This window comes from Alligator sinensis, unplaced genomic scaffold, assembly GCF_000455745.1.
Source record: "Alligator sinensis unplaced genomic scaffold, ASM45574v1 scaffold579_1, whole genome shotgun sequence".
Classification (NCBI taxonomy): Eukaryota; Metazoa; Chordata; order Crocodylia; family Alligatoridae; genus Alligator; species Alligator sinensis.
In genome coordinates, this window is record NW_005842023.1 from 978297 (window position 1) to 1002503 (window position 24207).

At 44.0% G+C, this 24207-nt stretch overlaps 1 protein-coding gene across 8 annotated transcripts in view; it reads right to left on the minus strand.

Annotated features, from left to right (window-relative positions):
• Window positions 1-1083: 1083 nt before the first annotated feature.
• Window positions 1084-24207, minus strand: part of RIPK1 (receptor interacting serine/threonine kinase 1) — a 59758-nt gene continuing 36634 nt past the window's right edge. For 6 of the 8 annotated variants that reach the window (XM_025202396.1, XM_014519269.2, XM_014519270.2 and 3 more), the window contains 5 exons: window positions 23422-23512; window positions 20387-20989; window positions 14701-14781; window positions 7067-7213; window positions 4208-5839 (listed from right to left, as the gene is read on the minus strand). In XM_025202396.1, coding sequence (XP_025058181.1) covers window positions 5553-5839; window positions 7067-7213; window positions 14701-14781; window positions 20387-20989; window positions 23422-23512 — 1209 coding nt within the window. In that variant the 3' untranslated portion in view covers window positions 4208-5552. Of the gene's footprint in view, window positions 4188-4207; window positions 5840-7066; window positions 7214-14700; window positions 14782-20386; window positions 20990-23421; window positions 23513-24207 lie in introns of those variants that run through there. The other 2 variants (XM_025202393.1, XM_025202397.1) reach the window with 2 other exon arrangements.

The window sequence follows — 24207 nt, forward strand, 5'->3', positions numbered from 1 at the left end:
GGGTTCTCTTTTGCAGCAGAAAATTCCACCGTGCAAGGAAGCTTGCAATTTAGTGGGGACAATTTAGCAGTGCCGAAGCACACACAAATAAAAATCACACCTTTTGGGTTGTGACATTAACATACTTTGCGTGGTTTCCAAAATGTTTTTTTAAAGCAAACTAGCCCCCCCAAATTCTGTTATGTGGCATCATATTAACACCCAAATAATTGGAACAGCTTTGATTCGCAGACCCCTGCACCAATCTTTAGCCCATTCAGGTAACACAATATCTGATAGCACTAGTAGTTTGTCATCCTCTGTATGAACTAGCAGTAGAGGAGGATGCAATATGAGTATGTCTGCAGTATAAAGCAGCACTATGCAGAAATATGTGAATTAGTGCTGTGCATACTTGACTCAAAACAGATGCAGTCTGTTCTAGTCTGCTGTCCTGGGCTAGAGCAGTATAGACGCATTCATGTGGTTCCGCCCCTGGGTGAATTGGTTCTGAGCTCCTAGGCTGCAGCAAGCTTAGTGTGGATGAAATGGTGGGGAAATTTAGCTGCTAAAACCTACTGCTTATGTGTCATCTACCAAATTCAAGTCACTGTGCCATAACTTTGAGGTGCTAAGAAGTTTTCATAAGAAATCATTATCAGATTTAACACTAACCCAACAACATTTTTTCTCTAGTCATTTTTTTCAAAAACAGCTGAATTGGGACACCTAGGGTTGGAAAAGTTCAGCCCAAATGGTTGAAGTATGACAAAAAGTGAAAATGGCTTTGGAACAAGAAATGTTACATAATCATAACAGTGCTCACAATCCCACCTATAATGATTTATCAATTTGAGATTTTAGCTCATTTAAATTGCTTTTTAACCTCCTTTTATGTATACCAGACCCATGTCTGTTTGCAGACAGGACCTGTCATGTTTTTCAAGGCAGAATAAAACTTTAAAGGCCATTTTTTAAAGATGCTGCCTCCTGGTAGATTCAATACAAGAAGCTAAACCTTGTAGAACGATTCTTCCCCGCCCCCCCCCCCCCCCCCTTTTCTCCCCCCCCCCCCCCCCCCCAAACAAACCCAAAAAACAAAAACACCTTTAACTTTCAATGGGAAAATATCAAGTTTTTTTTATTGACTCTTGTGCTTCACAAGTCTGAACTGGGTCACTAATTAGCCTGGTGATGAAGAGAAACCTTGAAAACAAATGTAACTGGCACCTGTACTGTCTGCTTGGATCTACAGAGAGCTTGAAATCATAGCTCTGAAAGATTTGAATGGTCTCATGCTAATCTCAATATGATGGTATACCTCTGAAGAGTGACATTTAAATATAAGCCAGAAATATTTCATTGTTATTCTGTATGTCTAAGATATAACTCATCTTTTTAGGCACAAACTACTACCCTGATGTTTGTTTGCAAGTGGAAGGAATCTGACTTGTGGACAGAACATAGAAAGGTGCTATCATTTTTCTTTCCCTCCCCTATATGAACTCCTCCAGTAGGCACTGGTTTTCTTGAATTGTTCCTATCCTCTACATTAGTCAGTGTCCTGAATAGTTTATCTGAAGCCAGTAGTTGGCCCTAAATTTAAAATAATATATACAGATATTCTTGTGCTAGCCTGTTATGCTGGTGTCCCATAATAAGAATCCTTCAGCTGGAGCTGGAGGAAACCTCAGGAGGGTAAGGTTGAACCATAGGAGCAGAGTCAAAGAAGATTCATGTGGATCCTGGGAGAAGTGAAGGTTAAGTGACTGGAGACCCATTTTTGTTGTGCTTGACTAAAGGGGAGCTGAATTGCAGACTTCAGCAGGGTGCAACACTACAAGGTCTTGAGAACATTCTCCCTCCCATGTGCTTTTCCCCAATTCATCACAGAACAACGCCCTGTGTTTCTAGTGCATTCAAGAACAGAAAAGTCAGTACATTTCTAGTTCCAAATTACAAGTTGGCATAATACACTCTAGTCCAGAGCTTTCCAAACTTTTCATGTTGGTGACACACTTTTTAGACGTGCATCATTTCGCGACACAGTAATTCAGTTCCGGGGGAGGGGCCAAGGGAAGCAGACGCGAGTAAGGGAGCTCTGCGGTGCCCTTCCGCAAAATTTTCTGCATTTCACGTGACACACCTACACACTGCCACCGACACACTAATGTGTCGCGGCACACAGTTTGGAAAGCTCTGCTCTAGTCTAAGGATTGTAAAGCATACAGTATGTCTATGCTACAAAATTAAGGTATGATTTTAGCATAGGCCAAGGTAACCATGCTAGCTTTAGCCTACCTAACGCAGGGAGTGATAGCAATGAAGACTTGGTAGCATGTTTTGAAAAATTGTTAGCAATCGGAGTAACGTCTTTCTGGGGGTTCTGGTTGTAGTGTATATGAAAGCCAATGTCCTGGCACTTTTACTGCTATTGTTGTTTGTGATAAGTACTTTAAAGTTAGCACGGTTTGATAATACTTGCTATAATCACATTTTTTGTCTTGCTATTGCTAAAATGTCTAGTTCTTATTTCAGAAGCAGTTAGCTTAAAGCCTGTTAGAACTAGGCTTTTATGAGAACTCCGAGTAGCTTTCTGCCATCAGCGGCTGCATCCAGATGAACATGGACGTGCTTTATGTGGCACACACCACACACGCAGGCATTCCCCCATGCTGCTGCTTTGCAGCGTTGGGGGTTTTTTGTTTGTGGGTTTAGTTTGTTGGTTTTTTTTTTTTGACCCTGGGAGATCCTGGGATCAAAAAAACCCCACACTGAAAAAAAGGAGGGCGGTTCACTGCAGTGCACAGCCCAAAATCAGAGCCTGCCCAGGCAAAGCTATGTTCCAGCTGCTGCCAGGCTCCCTGCTGCAGGAGCACGATGGCTGCAGCTCCCAGAGGACCCCAGGTAAAGTTGCTGAAGCCAGCACAGTTGCTGGCCCCAGCCTCCTCTAGCCCACCCGAGGTAACCTGCTGCACGCCACAGTGCATGTGGCATGGGGGGTGTTCCCCAGGAACAAGTAGCAGTGGCACCGCTAATGTAGACATGGCTAGTGAGAGGGTAACGCATTATTACAATCCTGTATGCAAAGGAAGAAACAGCTGTCTCAAAAAGTTTGCTAGACGTTCTGTTTTTTGGTTTTAGGTGAAATTAGAACTACTATTCGTCAAAGAAGGTCCAATTTAGGTTTAAATATTTGTGGCAAGTATGCACAAATGTATGGGACAATAATTCTTCCTTGTTGGTTCTGTAAATGCCCTGATTGATACTCAGAACATTGCACAGTCCAAATTCTCATTTAGGCATGGGTACAGATTATATTTCATAAAGTAGACTTCGTACCTTCTCTTCAATTTATTCCTATCACAGAACAGAAAATAGAATTTGTTCAATGCAGTTGTCATAAATCTGTGAGAAAAGGCTCTTTAATGCTAATGTACATACTACTGTGTCCAATCTATTTTCATTCCTACCAATATCTTGCATAGCTTTAAACTTTTGTATTCAATAAAAGTAATAAAAAGTGCATTTATAAAAACCAATATAATCGATATAAAGCAATGTGTGCCATGATGACTTTTTGTGATTATCATCTCTGCTTAGGAACAACAGAGTTTGTTTTGCTTTCCATCCAGGACTTTCAAAAAGTGAACCAATTTAACACACTTGCACTGATTGTGTTAGCTTTGCGTATATGATATGCTCCTTTTAGGCATCACCAAGGCACTCTGAATATAGCTAGAAATATGTTTTAAGATAGCAGTCCAAAAGCTCTGTGAAAGACTGATGTACAAATACTCCCCAAACTGACACTCCCCATATTATTTTATCACTTAGTTTTTCCTGTAGGGTTATGTATTTTGATTTTCTTTTTTTAAACCTCAGGAAAATTAATTCATAAAACAAATACAGTAACACCCCCCACCCCCCATGAGGGCAGTTTTAAATGTTTTGAGCTATAGGATATTTTCACTTAATACTGCTTGGCAGGAGAATCTTTGGTCCAGAAATGTCTTGTATGATGGTGGTATTTCAGAACAGTTTTGTGCTATCACTGAAAGGTTCTTCAGGTAAAATACCATATCAGTTTCCTCAAAGTTTCCAGTCAGCCTATCTCTGGTTCATTTTTATCAAAGCATTAAGGAGATCTAATCTCCGGCATCCATAGAGGGCTCTGGCAAGCTTTCCAACTGTAGTCCCTTGGGAACCTAGATCCTGGGATCAAAAAAACCCCACACTGAAAAAAAGGAGGGCGGTTCACTGCAGTGCACAGCCCAAAATCAGAGCCTGCCCAGGCAAAGCTATGTTCCAGCTGCTGCCAGGCTCCCTGCTGCAGGAGCACGATGGCTGCAGCTCCCAGAGGACCCCAGGTAAAGTTGCTGAAGCCAGCACAGTTGCTGGCCCCAGCCTCCTCTAGCCCACCCGAGGTAACCTGCTGCACGCCACAGTGCATGTGGCATGGGGGGTGTTCCCCAGGAACAAGTAGCAGTGGCACCGCTAATGTAGACATGGCTAGTGAGAGGGTAACGCATTATTACAATCCTGTATGCAAAGGAAGAAACAGCTGTCTCAAAAAGTTTGCTAGACGTTCTGTTTTTTGGTTTTAGGTGAAATTAGAACTACTATTCGTCAAAGAAGGTCCAATTTAGGTTTAAATATTTGTGGCAAGTATGCACAAATGTATGGGACAATAATTCTTCCTTGTTGGTTCTGTAAATGCCCTGATTGATACTCAGAACATTGCACAGTCCAAATTCTCATTTAGGCATGGGTACAGATTATATTTCATAAAGTAGACTTCGTACCTTCTCTTCAATTTATTCCTATCACAGAACAGAAAATAGAATTTGTTCAATGCAGTTGTCATAAATCTGTGAGAAAAGGCTCTTTAATGCTAATGTACATACTACTGTGTCCAATCTATTTTCATTCCTACCAATATCTTGCATAGCTTTAAACTTTTGTATTCAATAAAAGTAATAAAAAGTGCATTTATAAAAACCAATATAATCGATATAAAGCAATGTGTGCCATGATGACTTTTTGTGATTATCATCTCTGCTTAGGAACAACAGAGTTTGTTTTGCTTTCCATCCAGGACTTTCAAAAAGTGAACCAATTTAACACACTTGCACTGATTGTGTTAGCTTTGCGTATATGATATGCTCCTTTTAGGCATCACCAAGGCACTCTGAATATAGCTAGAAATATGTTTTAAGATAGCAGTCCAAAAGCTCTGTGAAAGACTGATGTACAAATACTCCCCAAACTGACACTCCCCATATTATTTTATCACTTAGTTTTTCCTGTAGGGTTATGTATTTTGATTTTCTTTTTTTAAACCTCAGGAAAATTAATTCATAAAACAAATACAGTAACACCCCCCACCCCCCATGAGGGCAGTTTTAAATGTTTTGAGCTATAGGATATTTTCACTTAATACTGCTTGGCAGGAGAATCTTTGGTCCAGAAATGTCTTGTATGATGGTGGTATTTCAGAACAGTTTTGTGCTATCACTGAAAGGTTCTTCAGGTAAAATACCATATCAGTTTCCTCAAAGTTTCCAGTCAGCCTATCTCTGGTTCATTTTTATCAAAGCATTAAGGAGATCTAATCTCCGGCATCCATAGAGGGCTCTGGCAAGCTTTCCAACTGTAGTCCCTTGGGAACCTTCCCTCATGAGCCAGTTTTGCAGCATTTGGTAAACTTTTTCTTTTAGTCCATCTCGTTCATAGTCATGGTCAATTACTTCAATATCTGGATTAGTGAAACCCAGTCTACGAGCGCAGTCTTTCCACTGTTTAGCCAAGTTCTCTCTCACTAGATTCAAGTGCTCCTCAGAGAGGATAGTGGTGCTGTCTGCAAAAGAAAGAAGAGTATAAGACAACTTCATTGTTTAAACTTCCCAGTTTAAATTTGTCTCCCCAAATTGTTTGCTGGTAAAGATGGAAGACAGGATTACAGGTATAGGTTTTCCTGGAGGCAGTATGGTTCAGTGGATAAAAAGGAGGACTGGCTGTCACAACAACTGGATCTATATCCCTGGATCAGCTTCTGAAACTTTATTTTTCCCTGGTTCACATCTTAATTCCCTTATGACTCTTTTTGACCACCTGTAAAATTGGGAGAATCTACTTCACAGTGGTGCTATGAGGCTTAACTAACATTTGAAATATGCAACAATCTTTTTTGGTTGAAAGACACTATTGTTAATATTCCTTGCTATAGAAAGCTTTAAAATACATAGTAAGGCCACATCCAGATGTGCAGGGGTGTGTGCTTGCAAGGGCAAAAATAGTAGCAGCGCAAACTTGTGCTGCTACTTTTTGTCACAATGCACATCCCTGTACGTCCACTTTTGTTGAGGGACAAACTGTTCCGCTTCAGGCACACTGCCCTTGACCAGCTCTGGGCATGGTGGAGGAGCCAGGGCACAACTGAAGGAAGGATCCTGGAGGATCAAGCCTGTGTCATGCTCCTGTCATGTGCACCACGCTACATTTTTTTTTTCCCCAGCAGGAAAATGGCCAGGTCCTGCTCATCTGGACACAGCCTAAGAGATTAACATGGTTTTGACCAATGCAAATACTAAAATATTTTAAAACCTTCCAGTTTCCTTCCTACTCCCATGTCTGAATTAGCAGTCAGAGCTTTCCATCCTTGCCTGCTCTCCTCCTCTGCTCTCCTTTTTATCTCTAAGTCTCAATGGATATATCCAGATTTATGCTAGGGGTTGGTTGCCCACCACACAGTATGCCATATTGATGGATAGGTGCTCAAGATTAGGATAAACTTGAGGTTTCATAAGGGCAGCTAGGGATGAATATAAGAGAGGGGATGAAATGGGCAGGGAAGGCGAATGGTGCAAATGTTTATCCAGTAAAGCAGTGCTAACACAAACCCCAACTCATGGTAGTAATTTTGCTTTGCTTATTCTGTAGTGCTTTATAATAAAGCTTTCCAAAATAGTTACCTTCTGAATGCAACAAGGAGCAAGCTATCCTGTTTTCATTATATTCCCTTACTGATATTTCTCAAAAAGAGACTGTTAGTGAAAATAACCATAAAGGGGAATATTTCTCTTACCAAATATACCCGTTCGTTCATAATCTGCGCGTGAGTTTTGTGCACCAACAGAACAACTCTTTACGTATAGATTCTGATCTTCAATCTTCATGTGGTTGTTTCTTCCAATTTGAATCCCAGCACTGTTATGTATGTATATATCTCCTTCTGTATAAAGACAATTTAAGAAAAATATACAAAGATTAAAATTCAAGAAGTGACCTGGGGAGGATGGGGAAGAGGGCTTAGAAGATTAGTGAGATTATTACTTTTTGAGCCAAAGATAGTCATCATGAGTATTTTATATTCAAATTAAAAAGGCTGTTTCTTGGCAACTGCAAGAACATATTCATTATTAATTTATAATACTTCAGCACAGAGTACTCTTAGGTTCCATGAATTGTGCAAAAGCAGAGGAATTCATAATCCCTGCCCTAGAAACTTGCATTCTAAATAGAATAGATAAGATAGGTCACAGACATAATTTACTGGGTGAGATGAAAATAAGAATCAAAATATCAAAATGGGGTAATGTTTCTTTTAATAGCAGTGGCGGGGGGGTCCTCCACTTGGAACTTCAGTGGGGTGGCACTGATTTTATTCAGCTGATGACCTGCGCCCCAATCTACTGTGAAATTTTTACAAGGTTTAAGTGAATTTAATATTAATCATTTTAACAACTGTACAGAATAATACACATAAGTAAACAGCATAAGTGGCTGTATACCCACTACTGGAATGGTCTATACAACAAGGTTAGATATTAATAAGATACCTGAAGTGCCATAAGGAGAGCTGTAACTGCAGTTGCATAACCTTTGTATGCTAGGGAGGTTTTGGGTAGAGTGCTTTCCACACCCCCTGCTAGTAGGTTAGTACAGGTCTGAACTGCTCCAACTGAAAGGCTTAATATTACAGGAACAATAAAATACCCAATTACTGAGTAGATATGTTTGAGATTTATAAGTGCATAAAAGCAAAGAACAAGAAAATAGTGACTGATGCAACAACTTTAATACATATGCTTAAGGTAATCAAGATAAAGGTTGAAAAGGAGACTGTCTTTGTGATTTTAAAACCAATACTCTCCTGTTCCTTTGGTGTAGACCAGTGGTTCTCAACCTTTATAGACCTAAGGCACTCCTCCATAACTTCAGTGAACTGAGTGGCACCCCATTTGCAAACTGATTTACTATAGTGCTTATGGCTTATCTCCTTACAGAAGGGCAGGGGAGCAGCCAGGCAATGAGGGCCTGAGCCTGCCCTTATCCGCTGATCTCCCCACCTCCTGTGGTACCCCTCAAAGGATCTCACGGCAGCCCAGAGTACCACGGCATCCTGGTTGAGAGCCACATGGCAACAAACACATCTTTTCAGATCTGGCTTTTGGGTTTTTTCCTCATGGAACTGAATCCAAGTTGTGAATGTGCAGTTCTCTAACACCATGGAAAATTACTGTTTGTTTCATGTACGGTTGGCTTCTTCTTGTAGCTGTGGCCCAGTAAACACCCAAGAAGCAAGACTTTTTTGTGATTTATCTTTTTACTGAACCAACTGTACAACTGGGAGAGCTGTTTGCCTCATGACCAGGGATCAGATCCATGTTTTCCACTCGCCACAAAAACGCAGTAAAATGCAGATTTTTCTCACTTTTTTTTAAGAAGAAAAATCTGGGAAGCAGCAGGTTTCCCCTCACAACCTAGCAGAGTTCCAGCCTGCAGGGGGCTGGGGGGAGCAGGCGGAGAGCAATCGGGCAGGGGGTGCCATAAGCATGTGCACGCGCATACATGTGCATGGCAGCCAGGCAGCATGAGAGCAGCTCCCACAGCTCCCTGCAGGTAAAGGGGAGGGGGGTGGGCAGGATTGCCCACAGGAAGGGAGGGAGGGAGTTGGGCGGGGCTGGGGCTGGTTCCCAGCCAGGGTGGTGCATGGGGCTTGGGGCTCAGGGGCCATGGCTGGCGTTGGGGCAAGAATGTGCAGCTGTAGGGCCGGGAGCAGGATGGAGCCATGCATGACTCATCCAGGGGAGCTCAAGCAGGGGAATGGCTCCCCGCCAGTGTGCACACTCCTGAGGGAGGCATGAGGGGCGCGTGCCCCCCAGATTTGTGCATAGGGTAGGCGCAGATGTGGTCTGCCGGCTGTGGGCCCAGGGCTCCCTGCCCCTGGGGCCTCTGTAGCTCAGTGGGCAGGACTTGATGCAACAGGGCAAAGCAGGGCAGGGAAGCTTGGTGCCACTGCCAAAAGCCCTGCACTGCCATGGCGAGGCACTCCTTGCCTGCCCAACAGCAGTGGGGGTGGCAGTGCAGTGGTTTCAGTTTAATCAAGGAAAAACATGGATTGGGGGGGGTTAAATCGGAGAAAGTGTGTGGGTTTATCAGAGATTTTGTGATTTTTAAACAGAGAAAATCAGGACCCCTGATCATGACAGTTTGTAACTCTAAATTATAGTATATTAACATCATCTCTTGAAGGTAACTCCTTTGTTTTACTGATTACCTCATTCACAGCTTTTAGAGTAGACTTCAGGTTCAATTTTTTAGTACAGCTACTAAACCACTAGAGATTTCAGTAATTTTGCAACATTATCATCACAGATCTTGACAAGCTGCATTTTAGCTCTAAAGCACAGAATAGAAATTTTCATGAAATAACCTACAAAGAGGTGTTCTCCCAGAGAACACATGTTTAACTGCATAACTATGTTGTGTGCAAAATTCCTGTAACAGTTCGCATCAATGACCTGTTTGTTCACATATGGGGCTGTTCAGATAACTAAGTAGGCACATGCATTTGCAAAAGCCCTGTTTGTAAACACAGCTGTGGAACAACATGACTGAGTTAAGGCTTGCAATAATAAGTGATTCTGGCCTGCTGCCCTTGTAAGATTCTGCGACTAAAGGTCTTTATAAGTGGTTATCCAATCAAATGTTTTAATTCATCTGAATACTAAATGTTGCACCTTAAATATGATTTTCAATCATGGACACTTAAATTAGGAGCCTCAATTCTACATTTTCATAGATTTCATAGACATTAGGGCTGGAAGGGACCTCAGAAGATCACTGAGTCCAGCCCTCTGCCCCAGGGGCAGGAAGTCAGCTGGGGTCACAGGATCCCAGCAAGATAAACATCCAAATTTCTCTTGAAGGGGTTCAAAGTAGGTGCTTGAACTACCTCTAACGGCAGGCTATTCCAGGCCTTGGGAGCTTGGACAGTAAAGAAGTTCTTTCTTATGTCCAGCCTGAAACGGTCTTGCAGGAGTTTATAACAGTTTGATCTTGTCATCCTTTGGGGCGCTCTGGTGAACAGACATTCCCCCAGATCCTGGTGAACACCCCTTATAAACTTATAGGTAGCCATCAGATCGCCCCTGAGCCTGTGCTTTTCCAGGCTGAAGAGTCCCATAGCTCTCAGCCTTTCATCATAAGGTCTGTTTTCCTGACCTCTGATCATGTGTGTGGCTCTCCTCTGGACTCTCTCAAGCTTCTCCACATCCTTTTGAAATTGTGGAGCCCAAAACTGGACACAGTACTCCAGCTGCGGCCTCACCAAGGCCGCGTACAAGGGGAGAATGACATCCTGGGATTTGCTCGAGAAGCATCTATGGATGCAAGCCAGCATTTTGCTCACTTTACTAGCTGCGGCATCACACTGAAGGCTTATGTTCATCTTGTGGTCAATCATGACCCCCAAGTCCCTTTCATCCGTAGTGCTAGCTAGCATAGCACTGCCAAACCTATAAGCATGCTGCAGGTTTTTCTTCCCGAGGTGGAGAACCTTGCATTTTTTGGTGTTAAACACAATCGGGTTCACGCCTGCCCATTTCCTGAGCCTGTCAAGGTCAGCCTGGGTCGCCCTTCTGTCCTCAGATGTGGATGGTTTACCCCAAAGTTTGGTATCATCGGTGAACTTGGCCAGTCCACTTCTGACTCCAATGTCCACATCATTAATGAAGATGTTGAACAATGTAGGTCCAAGGACAGAGCCTTGGGGGACCCCACTGGTCACAGCGTACCACGACGATTGACTTCCGTCAACCACCACCCTCTGGGTCCGACCACGGAGCCAATTCCCTAGCGAGTGGATTGTGGTGGACCCGAGGCTGCAGTTGGCCAGTTTTGCCAAGAGGTGATCATGGGATACCAGATTGATGTCGTATATCTTGACTTCAAAAAGGCCTTCGATCTCCTCTCCCTTGTCCAGGTGATAGGTCACCTGATCGTAAAAGGAAATAAGATTGGTCAAGCAAGACCTACCCACAACAGACCTGTGCTGGCTATCCCTCAGTATGTTGCCGTCGGCCAGTCCATTAAGAATGGCCTCTTTGATAATCTTTTCTAATACCTTCTCCAGGATAGAAGTCAGGCTGATGGGCCTGTAGTTTGCCGGATCCACTTTCCTCCCTTTCTTGAAGATAGGCACCATATTGGCCTTCTTCCAGTCTTCGGGCACTTCGCCAGAGTGCCAGGAGATCTCGAAGATCCGTGCCAGGGGCTGAGCTATGATGCTAGCCAGCTCCTTGAGTACCCTGGGGTGTAAACTGTCAGGGCCAGCAGACTTGAGGTGTCCAGCCTCTCAAGGTATTCCTTCACAAGGTCAGCATTGATGAAGGGCAAGGAATCTCCCTCACCTGGGCCTCCCTGTCCCGTAATGGGCAGAGGCATCCCATGGGACTGGTGAAAGACCGATGCAAAGTACCCATTTAGTAGGTTGGCTTTGTCCTGGGCGGCAGTCGTCCCATCTGGTTTAGCAGGGGTCCAATGTTGCCCTTGCTTTTTCTCTGACTCCCCACATATCTAAAAAAAGACTTATTATCCTTGATACTTGTAGCCAGTTGGAGTGCTGTCGCAGCCTTGGCTTTCTTGGTTCACCCCCTGCAGGTCCGGACCAGTGCAGAATATTCCTCCTTGTAGGTGGATCCAGTTCTCCATCCTTTGTAGGTCTTTCTTTTTAGACGCAGGCGGTCCGCTAGTTCCTTGCTGAGCCAAGGGGGCTGCTGTACCCTTTTGCTGTCTTTCCTCTGAGACGGAATAGACTTAGCTTGTGCATCTAGGATCGCTTCCTCGAGGATCAACCACTCATCCTGAACTCCCCTCCCCTTGGGGTCGAGGTCCCTAAGGGCCTCACTGACAAGTCTCCTGAGCTTGTCAAAGTCAGTGTTCCTGAAGTCGAGGACTTCTGTATTGCTGACTGACTTGCCAGCTTTACGGCGAATGGTGAAGGCAATCAGCTCGTGGCCACTGTCACCCAGCTTCCCTTCGATCACTAGGTCACTGATTAGGTCATCCCCGGTTGCCAGTACCAGATTGAGCAGTACCTCTTGTCGGCCTGCAGACTTCTTGTGCCAGATAAAGCTTCCTCTTGTGCATGGATGAGCTCTGTGACCGCTTGGATTTGGCTGAGCGCTCTTCCCACGAGATTCTGGGTAGTTGAAGTCTCCCATTACAACTGTGGACCGGGAGCATGCAGCCTCAGCCAATTCCCTGGCGAACTCCTGGTCAAGCTCTTGACTTTGGCTGGGAGGACTGTAGCAGACTCCCACCATTGTGTCCCCTGTGCCATGTTCCCCACAGATTTTAACCCAAAGGGTCTCCAGTCATCCACCCTGGGTGACAATATTGGCTTGCAGGGGTGCGTAGCTCTTGACAGAGAGAGCTACGCCCCTGCCCCTTTTGTCCACTCAATCTCTCCTGTACAGGGTACAGCCATCTATACCCATGACTGGACTATGGGTGGAGTCCCATCAGGTCTCTGTTACCCCTATGACATCATAATTATTTGTGTTAAGCAGGAGGACAAGTTCCTCCTGTTGAATGCCAGGAGCTTGTGGAATAGTGTACAGGCAGGCAAGTGTCCCCTTGGGGGCCCTTGCCTTGCCAACAAATTGTTCCAGGGCTGGGGCAGGGGTGGGCTCCCTTAAGTGCCTTGGCCTGCTGGCTTTGCAAGGGTTGCTCAGCAGGCCAGCAGTGGCAGTAGTCCCCACCCCGTCTCCTGGCAGGCTTAGTTTAAAGCCCGGTGGAGCAGGTCAGCCAGTTTGGCTGAGAAGAGCCTCCTCCCCAGCGGAGAGAGATGGAGGCCGTCCCTTCCCAGCAGCTCACTGCCTCTCTCACCAAAGAGCAGACTTTGAGCACCCTAGTTGAAGCTTAGGTGTATAAACAATCATATCTGATATCCAAGTGCCAATGTAGAACTGCTTGATTGTGATTGGGCCAACAACTGGATTACTGTGCATGAAAATATTCTTTATTACAATTGCTATGTCAAAAACAGTGATTTGTTTCTAAAAGTATATAGGAAAACAAAAATAATATATTTTATCAGACTTCAAATTCTGTGGAATTTTATTGCTACCCAGTAGGAACACAGGCTGAAAAGGATCTCCTGAGTCACGAAGTCTAGTCCCCTCCTGCAAACTACCACAGCTTAGAATCCCTTTCATAAATCTCACTGATTTGATATTGGGAAACCATTCTTCTACTGTCCAGCCTAAACATATACATGGCCAGTTTGAACTCATTTGTCCTAGTGCCAACACTGTTCTTTAGCTTAAATAGTTTTTTGCTGTCTAGTATTTGCTCTCCAAAGTGGTTATAAAGAACTATCATTATCCCCCCTCTGCCTTTGTTTTGATAGACTTAACAAGGTAAGCTCTTGTAGTCTCCTCTAGTGAGATGGACTGTCCACTCCTTAGTCATCCTAGTATTCCTTTCCTGCACCTTCTTCAGCTTGGATTCACCTTTCTTGAACCTGCTTGACCAGAAGTACACATAGTACTCTACATGAGGTTATCTAGGATTATAACAATATTCCAGTCATGACAGAGCTATTTAGAGCCACCCACTCTGTCTTTTAATGTTCACTTTATCCCCGGACATGATGGACTCTCTGCAAAGAAGCTGGAAACTCCCAGTCTGGATAGAAGAAGAGGGAGGGCCAGAGGCTCTATTAGGAGTATAGAGATGCTGTCTGAAAAGCAGGGTATCTACCAGCTATGTACCAGCACATACATCTATGAGATCTGTAACTCAGTGCTTTCTTGAAAGTACAAGTGATTAGGGTTAAACAATTCCTTTCCTAAAGCCTGTATTCTTTGCCTGCATGTTATATTGTCCTTGAAAGAGTTAACTGAAAAGCTCAGAGAACCAATAGCAAAGACAACTAGTGGTGTGTATAAAAAGGCTGAGACATGGTGTCAGGGCTTAAGGTAGTCTGGCTGTGAAGCCCTGTATCCCAAAGGATAGCAGATGTGAGGCCTGCATTTGGGAGTCTGTCCAAAGGAGAGAACAGTGACTGTTTAGTGTCGGAGTGATGTTGTGGCTTTGAAGGTCCAGGAATTGTGAGAGGCAAGGATTTATTAGGGTGATATTATTTATTGGATCAACTGCATATCTGGGATAGGTAGAATGCAACATTCTTCCTTTTTAACAATTTATGAACATAACACAGTATTAAGTATCTGGTCCAGCCAAGAATTTAAGCACATACTTAACTTTCAGCTTTGTGTACTGTCATTAGTATTTGTACCCTGCAATTTTTAGAAGCATGAAGCAAGTATATTAATCAAAGTAACTTTCAAAGTACTGGTCATCTGTTATGTTGTTTAAGGTATAAAGCACATCCTGTAGGCTTTTAGTAAACAAGGTTACAGTACTTACCTATGCTTTTTGGTTGTACTACAGGGACCGCTGAAAAATATTCAAAAGTCTTTCTCTTAAACTGACTGGGTTGTATTTTACCTAAACAATTACAAAAGAAGACACAAAATACCAAAAGTATTTTATTATACATAAAGGCAAAATTGCATCAAACCAACTGTAATACTTAAAATTAATTTTACTTATTAGATTCACATGCTACTCTTCCCAAAAAAGGTTCAGGGCAGTTTACAAGACAACCAATTATAGAAACTGGATATAATATAAAAATAAGAAGATGCAATGAAACAACCTTCCCCCCCAAAAAACTCGTATTCAGAAGCAATCCACTTCACCCCGCCCCACCACATCTCACTCTCTTGCCACTGACCAAGGAGAGCATCACCCCCTCATAGCCCAACTGTATTCCATAAAAGAATTACTCCATAGAAAAAAAATTCTCCTCTCAACTCCATTTCCCCGCATCCCAGAGCACAATTAGTGTTCCTGTAGGCAGAGACATAATAAATTGCTGTTATTCCAAAGCTGAGGCATTTTTAACTAACTCAGATAAAAAAAAAAGCATATTCAACTAAATGTAGCAGTTACCAAAGCACCCAGCTCTGCATCAAGATCCTTTTAACACAGATTCTTCCTTGAAACAGAGTCCTCAGTCTCCCAGTGAGGTTAAAAGGTCATTGCTGGCCAGTACAGGATCAGAGTCTGGAGATGGATTTAGGTGCCTAATACGTAGGTACTCACCATCTAAGTGACTTGGCTCAGGTCACACAGTAAGTTAGTGGAAGAGCTGGCAGCATGGGCGGAGCCAGGACTGCAGCAAGGGAGGTGCAGCCACATCCTCACTGGATGTGTGGAGCTGTGAAGAGTGCTCACTGCCCATACACTGCAGCCACACCCCCTGTGGCTGTACCTGCCCCTGTCCCTGGATGCCAGTGAGCTATCTGAACTCACCATCATGTGAACACAGCTGTTGCCAGAGCTCTGTACATGCTGCTAACTCTCAGCTCACCAGCTAGTCAGCACAGAGGCTGGCGTGAGTCCCTGCTTTTGCCCAGCTCCAGAGTCCCAGGGGTTAAGCATTGGTGCTGTTCACCCTCCCCATCCCTCTCCCACACCCTCCCTGAATTGAGCAGCAGGGGAAAAAGAGGGGATGGGCAGCAATAGTGCTCAACCCCTTGTTTGCACAGCTCTATAGAGTCCAGGGGTTGGGCCCTGCCACTCCTTCCCTCTTTTCCCCACTGAAATCATGGGGGGGGATGTGGAGAGGGGGGGAAGGGTGAGTGGCAGTGACTCCTCACTCTGACCAGCTGGTGAGCGCAGAGCTCACAGTCCATGTAGAGCTCCAGAAGAAGCTAAGCTGATATGTCAGTACACTCAGAGAGTTCACTATGTATGCAGTGCACAGCCAAAGGGGGTTGTGACCAGACTGCAGCACTCCCACCCCCAGATCCATCCCTGGCTGGCAGTGCAATGCAGATCTCCCCGTTCTCAGTCAGATATCTTTCCTTTGTGTCATGCTGCTTCCCTAAAATAGCTCTTGTATTCCTCTGGCTTCTGTACAGGATTTGAGAAGCTGAGCACATAATTCCCATTTGCAGATATGGCTGCCTTTAAATCCATGTCCATAAACTTATTCACATAGTCCAGTGGTGCTCAACCTTCTGGCCCCATGGGCCAGATGAGTGTGGGGGGGGTAGGTTTGTGGACAGTTCAGCATGGGGTTGGCCTCACACATTAAATCCAGCTATGGAGCCACCCTGCACACTGTCCTGGCCCTGCATGATGGATCCAGCCTGTGGGAACTCCTCATGGGACTAGAAATTTAGCGGCAGGAGAGCAGTGATGACATTAATTGCCACGGCTTTGGAAGCCATGTAATGATGCCACTGCTCCCCTAACACCAAACTTCTGGACCTGTGGGGAGCCCCAAGGGCTGGAAGATGTGGCCTCGCAGGCTGGATTCAGCTTGTGAGACAGAGGTTGAGCACCACTGATACAGTTGAACAATAACAGACTGCACACAGGATTATTTTGACAGACTGCAATCTTTTTTGGCATTCTCTGTAGTAATTCTATGGCACCCACGGTTTCCTGGTATGGGGAGTGCTATAAATGGATGCCATACTAGGAAAACCCAGCAGAAAGAGTAAGAGAATTAATCTATTTCATAGATGGGTGGTATTTCATAGATATTAGGGCAGGAAGGGACCTTGGAAGATCATCAAGTCCAGCCTCCCACCTGAAGGGCAGGAAGTCAGCTGGGGTCACAGGATCCCAGCAAGATAAGCATCCAATTTTCTCTTGAAGGTGTTCAATGTAGGTGCTTGAACCACCTCCGATGGCAGGCTATTCCAGACCTTGGGGGCTTGGGCAGTAAAGAAATTCTTCCTTATGTCCAGCCTAAAATGGTCTTGCGATAGTTTATAACTGTTCGACCTCATCATCCCTTGGGGCGCTCTGGTGAACAAACGTTCCCCCAGATACTGGTGGTCACCCCTGATAAACTTCTAGGTGGCCATCAGATCGCCCCTGAGCCTGCACTTTTCCAAGGTAAAGAGCCCCATAGCTCTCAGCCTGTCGTTGTAAGGTCTGTTTTCCTGACCTCTGATCATGCGCGTGGCTCTTCTCTGCATTCTCTCAAGCTTCTCCACATCCTTTTTGAATTGTGAGGCCCAAAACTGGATGCAGTACTCCAGCTCCAGCCTCACCAAGGCCGAGTACAAGGGGAGAATGACGTCCCGGGATTTGCTCGAGAAGCATCTATGCATGCAAGCCAGCGATTTGGTCAGTTTACTAGCCGCAGCATCGCATTGAAGGCTTATGTTCATCTTGTGGTCAATGATGACCCCCAAGTTTCTTTCTTCTGCAGTGCTAGCCAGAGTAGCACTGCCAAGCCTATAAGGATGCTGCAGGTTTTTTCTCCCAAGGTGGAGAACCTTGCATTTTTCAGGGCAAATCAGGACACCATCAGGTTCTCGTCCGCCCATTTGCTGAGCCTGTCCAGGTCAGCCTGGATCGCCCTCCTGTCTTCAGGTGTGGATGCTTTGCCCCAATTTGGTGTCATCGGCGAACTTGGCCAGTTTGCTTCTGACTCCAATGTCCACATCATTAATGAAGATGTTGAACAATATGGGTCCAACGACAGAGCCTTGGGGGACCCCACTGGTCACAGGGCACCATGATGATTGACTTCCTTCAATTACCACCCTCTGGGTCTGACCATGGAGCCAATTTCCCAGCCAGCAGATCGTGGTGGACCCAAGGCCACAATTGGCCAGTTCTGCCAAGACGTGTTCATGGGATACCAGATAGAAGGCTTTTTTGAAGTCAAGATATATGACATCAAGCTCTTCTCCCTTGTCCAGGTGATAGGTCACCTGGTCATAAAAGGAAATGAGATTGGTCAAGCAAGACCTACCCGCAACAAACCCATGCTGGCTATCCCTCAGGATGTTGGCATCGGCCAGTCCATTAAGGATGGTCTCTTTAATAAACTTTTCTAAGACCTTCCCTGGGATAGAAGTCAGGCTGATGGGCCCATAGTTTGCCGGATCCACTTTCCTCCCTTTCTTGAAGATAGCTCTAGCTAATACCTTATCTTGTTCCTAGAAGGTATATGGTATACATTCTACAGCCCAGCTCCATTACTGACCCACTTGTTTACATTAAATTTCTGCTACATTGGCAATACTCTCTCTCTTCCTTTCCATACCTGGGTACCCTTCCTTTCTCAAGGAGATACATTGTTCATTTGCTAGTATTACAAGATAAAATGGATACTCATAACTTTCCAGAGAAGAGGCTTTGTCAGTCTCAGGGCAAGGGTTGCCCACCCTCCAGGGTTGCCCTAGAGTCTCCAGGAATTCGATCTAAATCTCCAGAAGACTGTGTCACCCAGGAGATAAATGATAGAACATTCATTAAAATAAATATTAAATGTTGAATCTGATGTGTACAGTAGTCCAGTGAGTGTTTTAAATGTAATAGTCATGTGCATTTGCCTTCCTGATGTAAAGTCTATGCACTGTAATCCATAACTGATATACACAAGCACGTGGGCAAGTTGGCGTTCAGGAAATCTCCCAGAATGGATTCAATCAGAGTTGGCAACCCTACTCAGGGCTGCCTGCAGATGTGAATTTCTTATCAGCTATGGTATTACTCTGCCAGCCAGAGCAGTAAAGATTTCCTTTTCTGAAAAGTAACAAAATACCTCACTCTAAAGCTGCTTCTGTGCTATAAATGCCTTGCCTTTAGATTTTATAGCTGATTTAGGAAATAAAATATGACAGATTCTATATGCCACTCATTGTATAGCTCTTGAATTAAAGAACTTGTAACATGATTTGGTGATGGGGTTTTTGTTTGTGGAATTTTGAACATAAACAGGGATCAGAAGATTTCATTTATAAATGTAGCTGCCTAAGACCAAGTGCCAAGCAGTCACTTGGTCTTATTCTCCTGTCTACAGTGATATCAAACAGGAGTAACTCAGTAGCAGAAGTCAATGGTATTTATCAGGAAAAAAATACACTACAGAAAAAAAGCCCAGAGCATTTAAAATGAGCACAAGTGACAACTAGGGGTCACAAAATGAAACTAGTAGGTAGTATATTTAAAACTAACAAAAGGAAGGTTTTTTTTCGCACAGCATGTAATTCAAGTGTGGAACTCATGGCCGTCAGATTAATAGATTCACAGATGTTGTGGAAGTTGACAGTTTAGCCAGATTCAAAAAGGGATTGGAGGGGACAAATTCTTGGAGAATAGTGGCACCAGTAGCTGTTGAGCATGGGAGTTAGGGGTACAGCCTCTGAATCAGAACTTCCTAGGGCTTAAATGTTGGAGGCTGCAAGTGAGAGGGGAACAGTAGAAAAAAACCCTGATCTCCCCTATTTCACTCTCCCTTTCATCCTCTACTCTGCTACCGTGTGACACAGGTCTATTTGTGTTGAAAGACATGGGCTTAGACCCATCATGAAAGGGAGGCCAATGGGGACATAAATAATTCCAGGGGACAAATAAAGACAAAACAGGAAGGGGAGTGAGGTCACAAGTTAATAACAAGGGATGCTGAAGGGGACACAGGTAGAGTACACTGGCCAGCATCCACTGCCCCTTGAAGGAGTCAAAAGAGCCTGTAGATGCTGCCTAGTGAAACTTGCTCAGAGAAACTTGCTCAGAGACATGAGCGGAGGAGTGACAGGAAGACAGCCCCACACTTGCCTGGGTTCTTCCCAGCCAGAGCCTCCATCCTGGTCTTGTAGATGGCCAGCTTGGACAAAGCCAGGAGGAGGTTGACCAACAGGCCCAAGGGCTTGGTGGGGCCACAGATGGCAAGTGCATAACAAAAAAGATGTGGGGAGAAGTGCAGTCACAACCTCAGCAGGAGGTTCAGGAGGAGCGGAAGCGGGGCTGCAACCTGGTGCTGTGTGACAATACTGGGCAAGATGGCCCTATGGCCTGACCCAGGAAATGGCAGTTTTCATGATACAAAAACATCTGCAAACAAAAAGCAGTGGATCACAGTATATCTATATGAACCTTGTTACTAGCAGCATGGCTCAAAGGTAAGGTACTGAAAATTGTGCTAGAAAATGATTAGTTATTTTATTTCTGGAAGAAGAGCTAAAGAAAGTAGTTTTGATTATGTGTTAGAGTTACGCCAAGCAAATATCTTGCCTACCTGGCTCTGTCTGCAGGCTTTTTGGAAACCAAGCTGGGGATGTCTGCGGTTGATGGCCCAGGCCAGATTCAGGTACAGGGGGCTTATTCAGACTAAATGTATTGGCTGAGCCTGACCCATAGAGATCCTCTGTACTTCCTGCAGTGAAGTCTGCAGCTCTTGCTCCATAAGTCACATTTGGAGTATATGGCAAATATTCCTGTGTTGGCATTCCTGCAGGTGGTTGTTGTCGGAAATGATTGTAATTGGTCGTCTTGTTAAAAGGGCTGGCTTTTGGGCCTGTGTTTTCAGTTTTCACATGCGATTCCTTCATTTGTGGAGCAAAAGATGGTTTTGCAAATGGATCATGGGAAACCCTTCGTCTCCTTTCTTCCTCTTTCATTTCATGAGTGTACATTATGGGTTGGCTTTCTGACTTATCCATCCGGCTGCCGTATTTATGGTAGTTGTATTCATCCTGCAGTTTTCTTTCTAGGTTCATAAAGGGTTCCAAGGAGGTCTCGCAGCTCTCAACAGGGTGATGATCTGGGCAGGCAGCAAACATGGCTTCATTCACATTGCCAGCTGAAAGGCCCTGAGAACTGTGTAGGGATGTGGGCTGATCTGAAAGAGAGGATAATTCAAGAAATTAATTCTCTATAATGCAAAGGTACAGCTGTAGTTCTCAGGAACATCTGAACAACAAGACAATAGAGTCCAGTATCTTTATATTAAAACATAAATAATTCATAAAATGTAACTAAAGGAATGATAATACTGTGTTTTACATAACACATTTTATCTGGAAAGATTTCAAATTAGTTTACAAGCTACAGTGCAGTACAGATTGGTATTCAATTATAAAACCTCATTTACTACTTTGGTGCAAAATGTTGTCCTATATACAGGATTCATTTTGATAAGTTCTCGGCTACTGAAGTGGAGCCACCTCAGAAGATATGGAGCTAACAAATAAAAAAATGTGAGTTCTTGGACTCAAAAACAGGGTTTGATGTTAACTGGACTTACACCTGAGCAAACCGAGAATACAGTAGTGAACCAGGCCTGTAGTACATACCTACTTGTTGGTGCTATTTTATACAGTACTAAAGTTTGATATTATTCATGTTTTCTTCAGTGGTCCCACCATACAGTTAATCTTAACTAGGAATGGATCATTTGGCCAATTTAATGAACAATGACTATGCTAGAGAACTGCCTTTTACTCATAGTCTACTTCAGGGGTGCTCAACCAACCTTGGCATCTGGCCTGTGGGGTCCTCCCTGGGTCAGGAAATTTGGTGATGGGGGAGCAGTGGCCATTAATATAGCAACCCTCCATTCCCCAAATTCCCAAACCTCAAGCCCCACATGGTCCATCAGGGTTGGCTGCACCCCTTTACCTCTGTGGGGCTGGGCCATGCCCTCTTCCCCTACAGGGCTGGCTTGGGGCTGGGCTGTCCCCTGCCCCCACTTGGCTGAATAGTGCCTGCTACAGGCACCGGATCAGGACTGCCTTTTTCAAATGCCTATAGGTTCATGTTACAGATCTGATCCCATCTTCTGTTAGCAGGACACTGTGGTGAAAAAAGTTCAGGTATGCACAGTACTGGGATTGTATCACATTTACAACCAGAGACTTCTGCAAGCCTGTGAAACGTGGGCCAACCAGGATTTGATAGGAAGCCTGCCAAGAGGAAGGAAAGGATGACCGGAGTAAACTTACGCCATTCTCATGTTCCCAAAGTAGACTCTCTGGGAAGCAAGATCTTAAATCAAGCAATACGTTCTAATTCCACATCCTTGTACTTACAGTATTGATGGAGATGGTTAGTGTGGGAAGTAGGGAAGTGTTCATGAACCTAGAGCCTAAATATGGAGCAAAAATTAGTTGGCACAAACAAAAGGATCGAAGGGAAGGCCAAGTAATGCTATTATGGCAAAATGGCAAGAAAACTGCTGACTCCAGAAGAAATAGATGCAATCTTTCAAGATATTGGCCATTCTTCTAATGGTAGCCAATAAGCATCTTCAGCTGATGGAAATAAACCAGATACTAAGTTCAGTGGGCCCAGTTTTTAAATCCAAAATGTTATAACTTACACATCTTTGGTCAGTTCAGACTGTCATTCATGGGCTTTTCCTGTTTGTTTATGCTTTCACTGCTCATACTTGTGTTCATTCAGAGATGTAACAGAGCAGCTAGGTGGCCAGGCCAGCAGTGATGCATGAAGGCAGTGGTGAGTTCTGGCTGCTAGTGTGACTGCAGCAGGTGCTGTTAGTTTTCCATCCCCTCCACTAAGTTGGTGCCCAGGGCTGCTGACCCAGTTGCCCCTCCTTGATATGCTACTGTCATTCATTTTGTACAGTTGTTCTAGATAAAGAAGGCATATATCATATTGTGTGTAAATGGGGTCCATTGGACCTATATTGCAGTAAGCTTTCTAAGCGTAATTGCAGGCATGCTTCTATGATGCTTTTTACTCAAGACAAGAGTAAGTGGGTTGTGACCACATGGTATAGGCTGATGAATGTTCTGGAATCTTTCCCAATATGAAATGTTCCACAATCTTCTAAAATAGAATAGAAAAACTTCAGGTAGAGGTTTCCCGATCATTCAATTTGTGTATATATAAATGGGTGTATAAGCATAACTAACTGATCAGTTTGCAACTGAACTCTGGCAGAACATGTGTGCCAACTAGTTCTATGGTTGTGATGTGCTGCAGAATTAACATTAGTAGGCAAGGTAATTAGCAAAGTAGCAATGAAAAATCAAATACTGAAAAGGAAACTTCTTCCTGGAAAGAGGAAAGCAGAACAGTGTAAAAAACCTGCTTTTCAAACAGTAGAGCTTGGAAACAGTGACTCATGACTTACAACTGGGATAAATCCCATTTTTTGATTCAATACTCTAGATTCTCTCCAGAGTTCTGAGTATGTGGGTCTGTTTGAAATGGCTTCATGATAAAAGGTTACATGTAGATTATACGAGCACTGAATTTTACCCTAAGCAAAACACGGGGAATAATGCATTAGCGACTAGAAATAATTACCTGGGGATGTGGTACTGGGAGATTCAGACACAGCATCTATCTGAAGGGACTGCATCCTTTGTATCTTTTCAGGTGGTGCGGGGTACTCTATCTGTACACAGGAAAAAAAACAAGGTGAAAAACAGATGCATTCCCAAAATAACATGCCACAAAAGAACGACCTGCACAGGTCTCATGCTAAGCCTGAATATGGAATACAGGTTGAGCACAGTGATTTAACTTTACTGCTAAACAGGCTTTGGAAACAATGTTTTCAGTGAAATTAGGTAGACCTGCTCTAGAATGATAGCATGTGATCCTCTCATCTTGGCAAACTATGTCCTTATATTTACTGGATGTGTCTACACAACACATATACTGTGGAGCTGCCTAATTAGCTCTGTAGTAAACATCTCGGCATCTAGACACGAGGCCCTACTAGGCTGCAGTAAACTAATAAACTCCACTGCAGGTTAGTACTTGTAAATACAAATACAGGTACTCCTCACTTAACATCCTCCCGGTTAACATTGTTTCATTATTACATTGCTGATCTATTAGAGAACATACTTGTTTAAAGCCGCACAATGTTCAGTTATAATGTTGTTTGGCCGCTACCTGCTAGTAGACAACTACTGTGATGTAATTGGATTCACTTAACATTGTTTCACTTAAAGTTGCATTTTTTTCGAGAACGTAACTACGACATTAAGTGAGTAGCTATACTATCCTGAGGTGGAGTTTTTTACTCTGTAGTAATGCATGTGTAGATGCTGACAAGGCTGGTTGAGCCACAAGAGTGCTTCA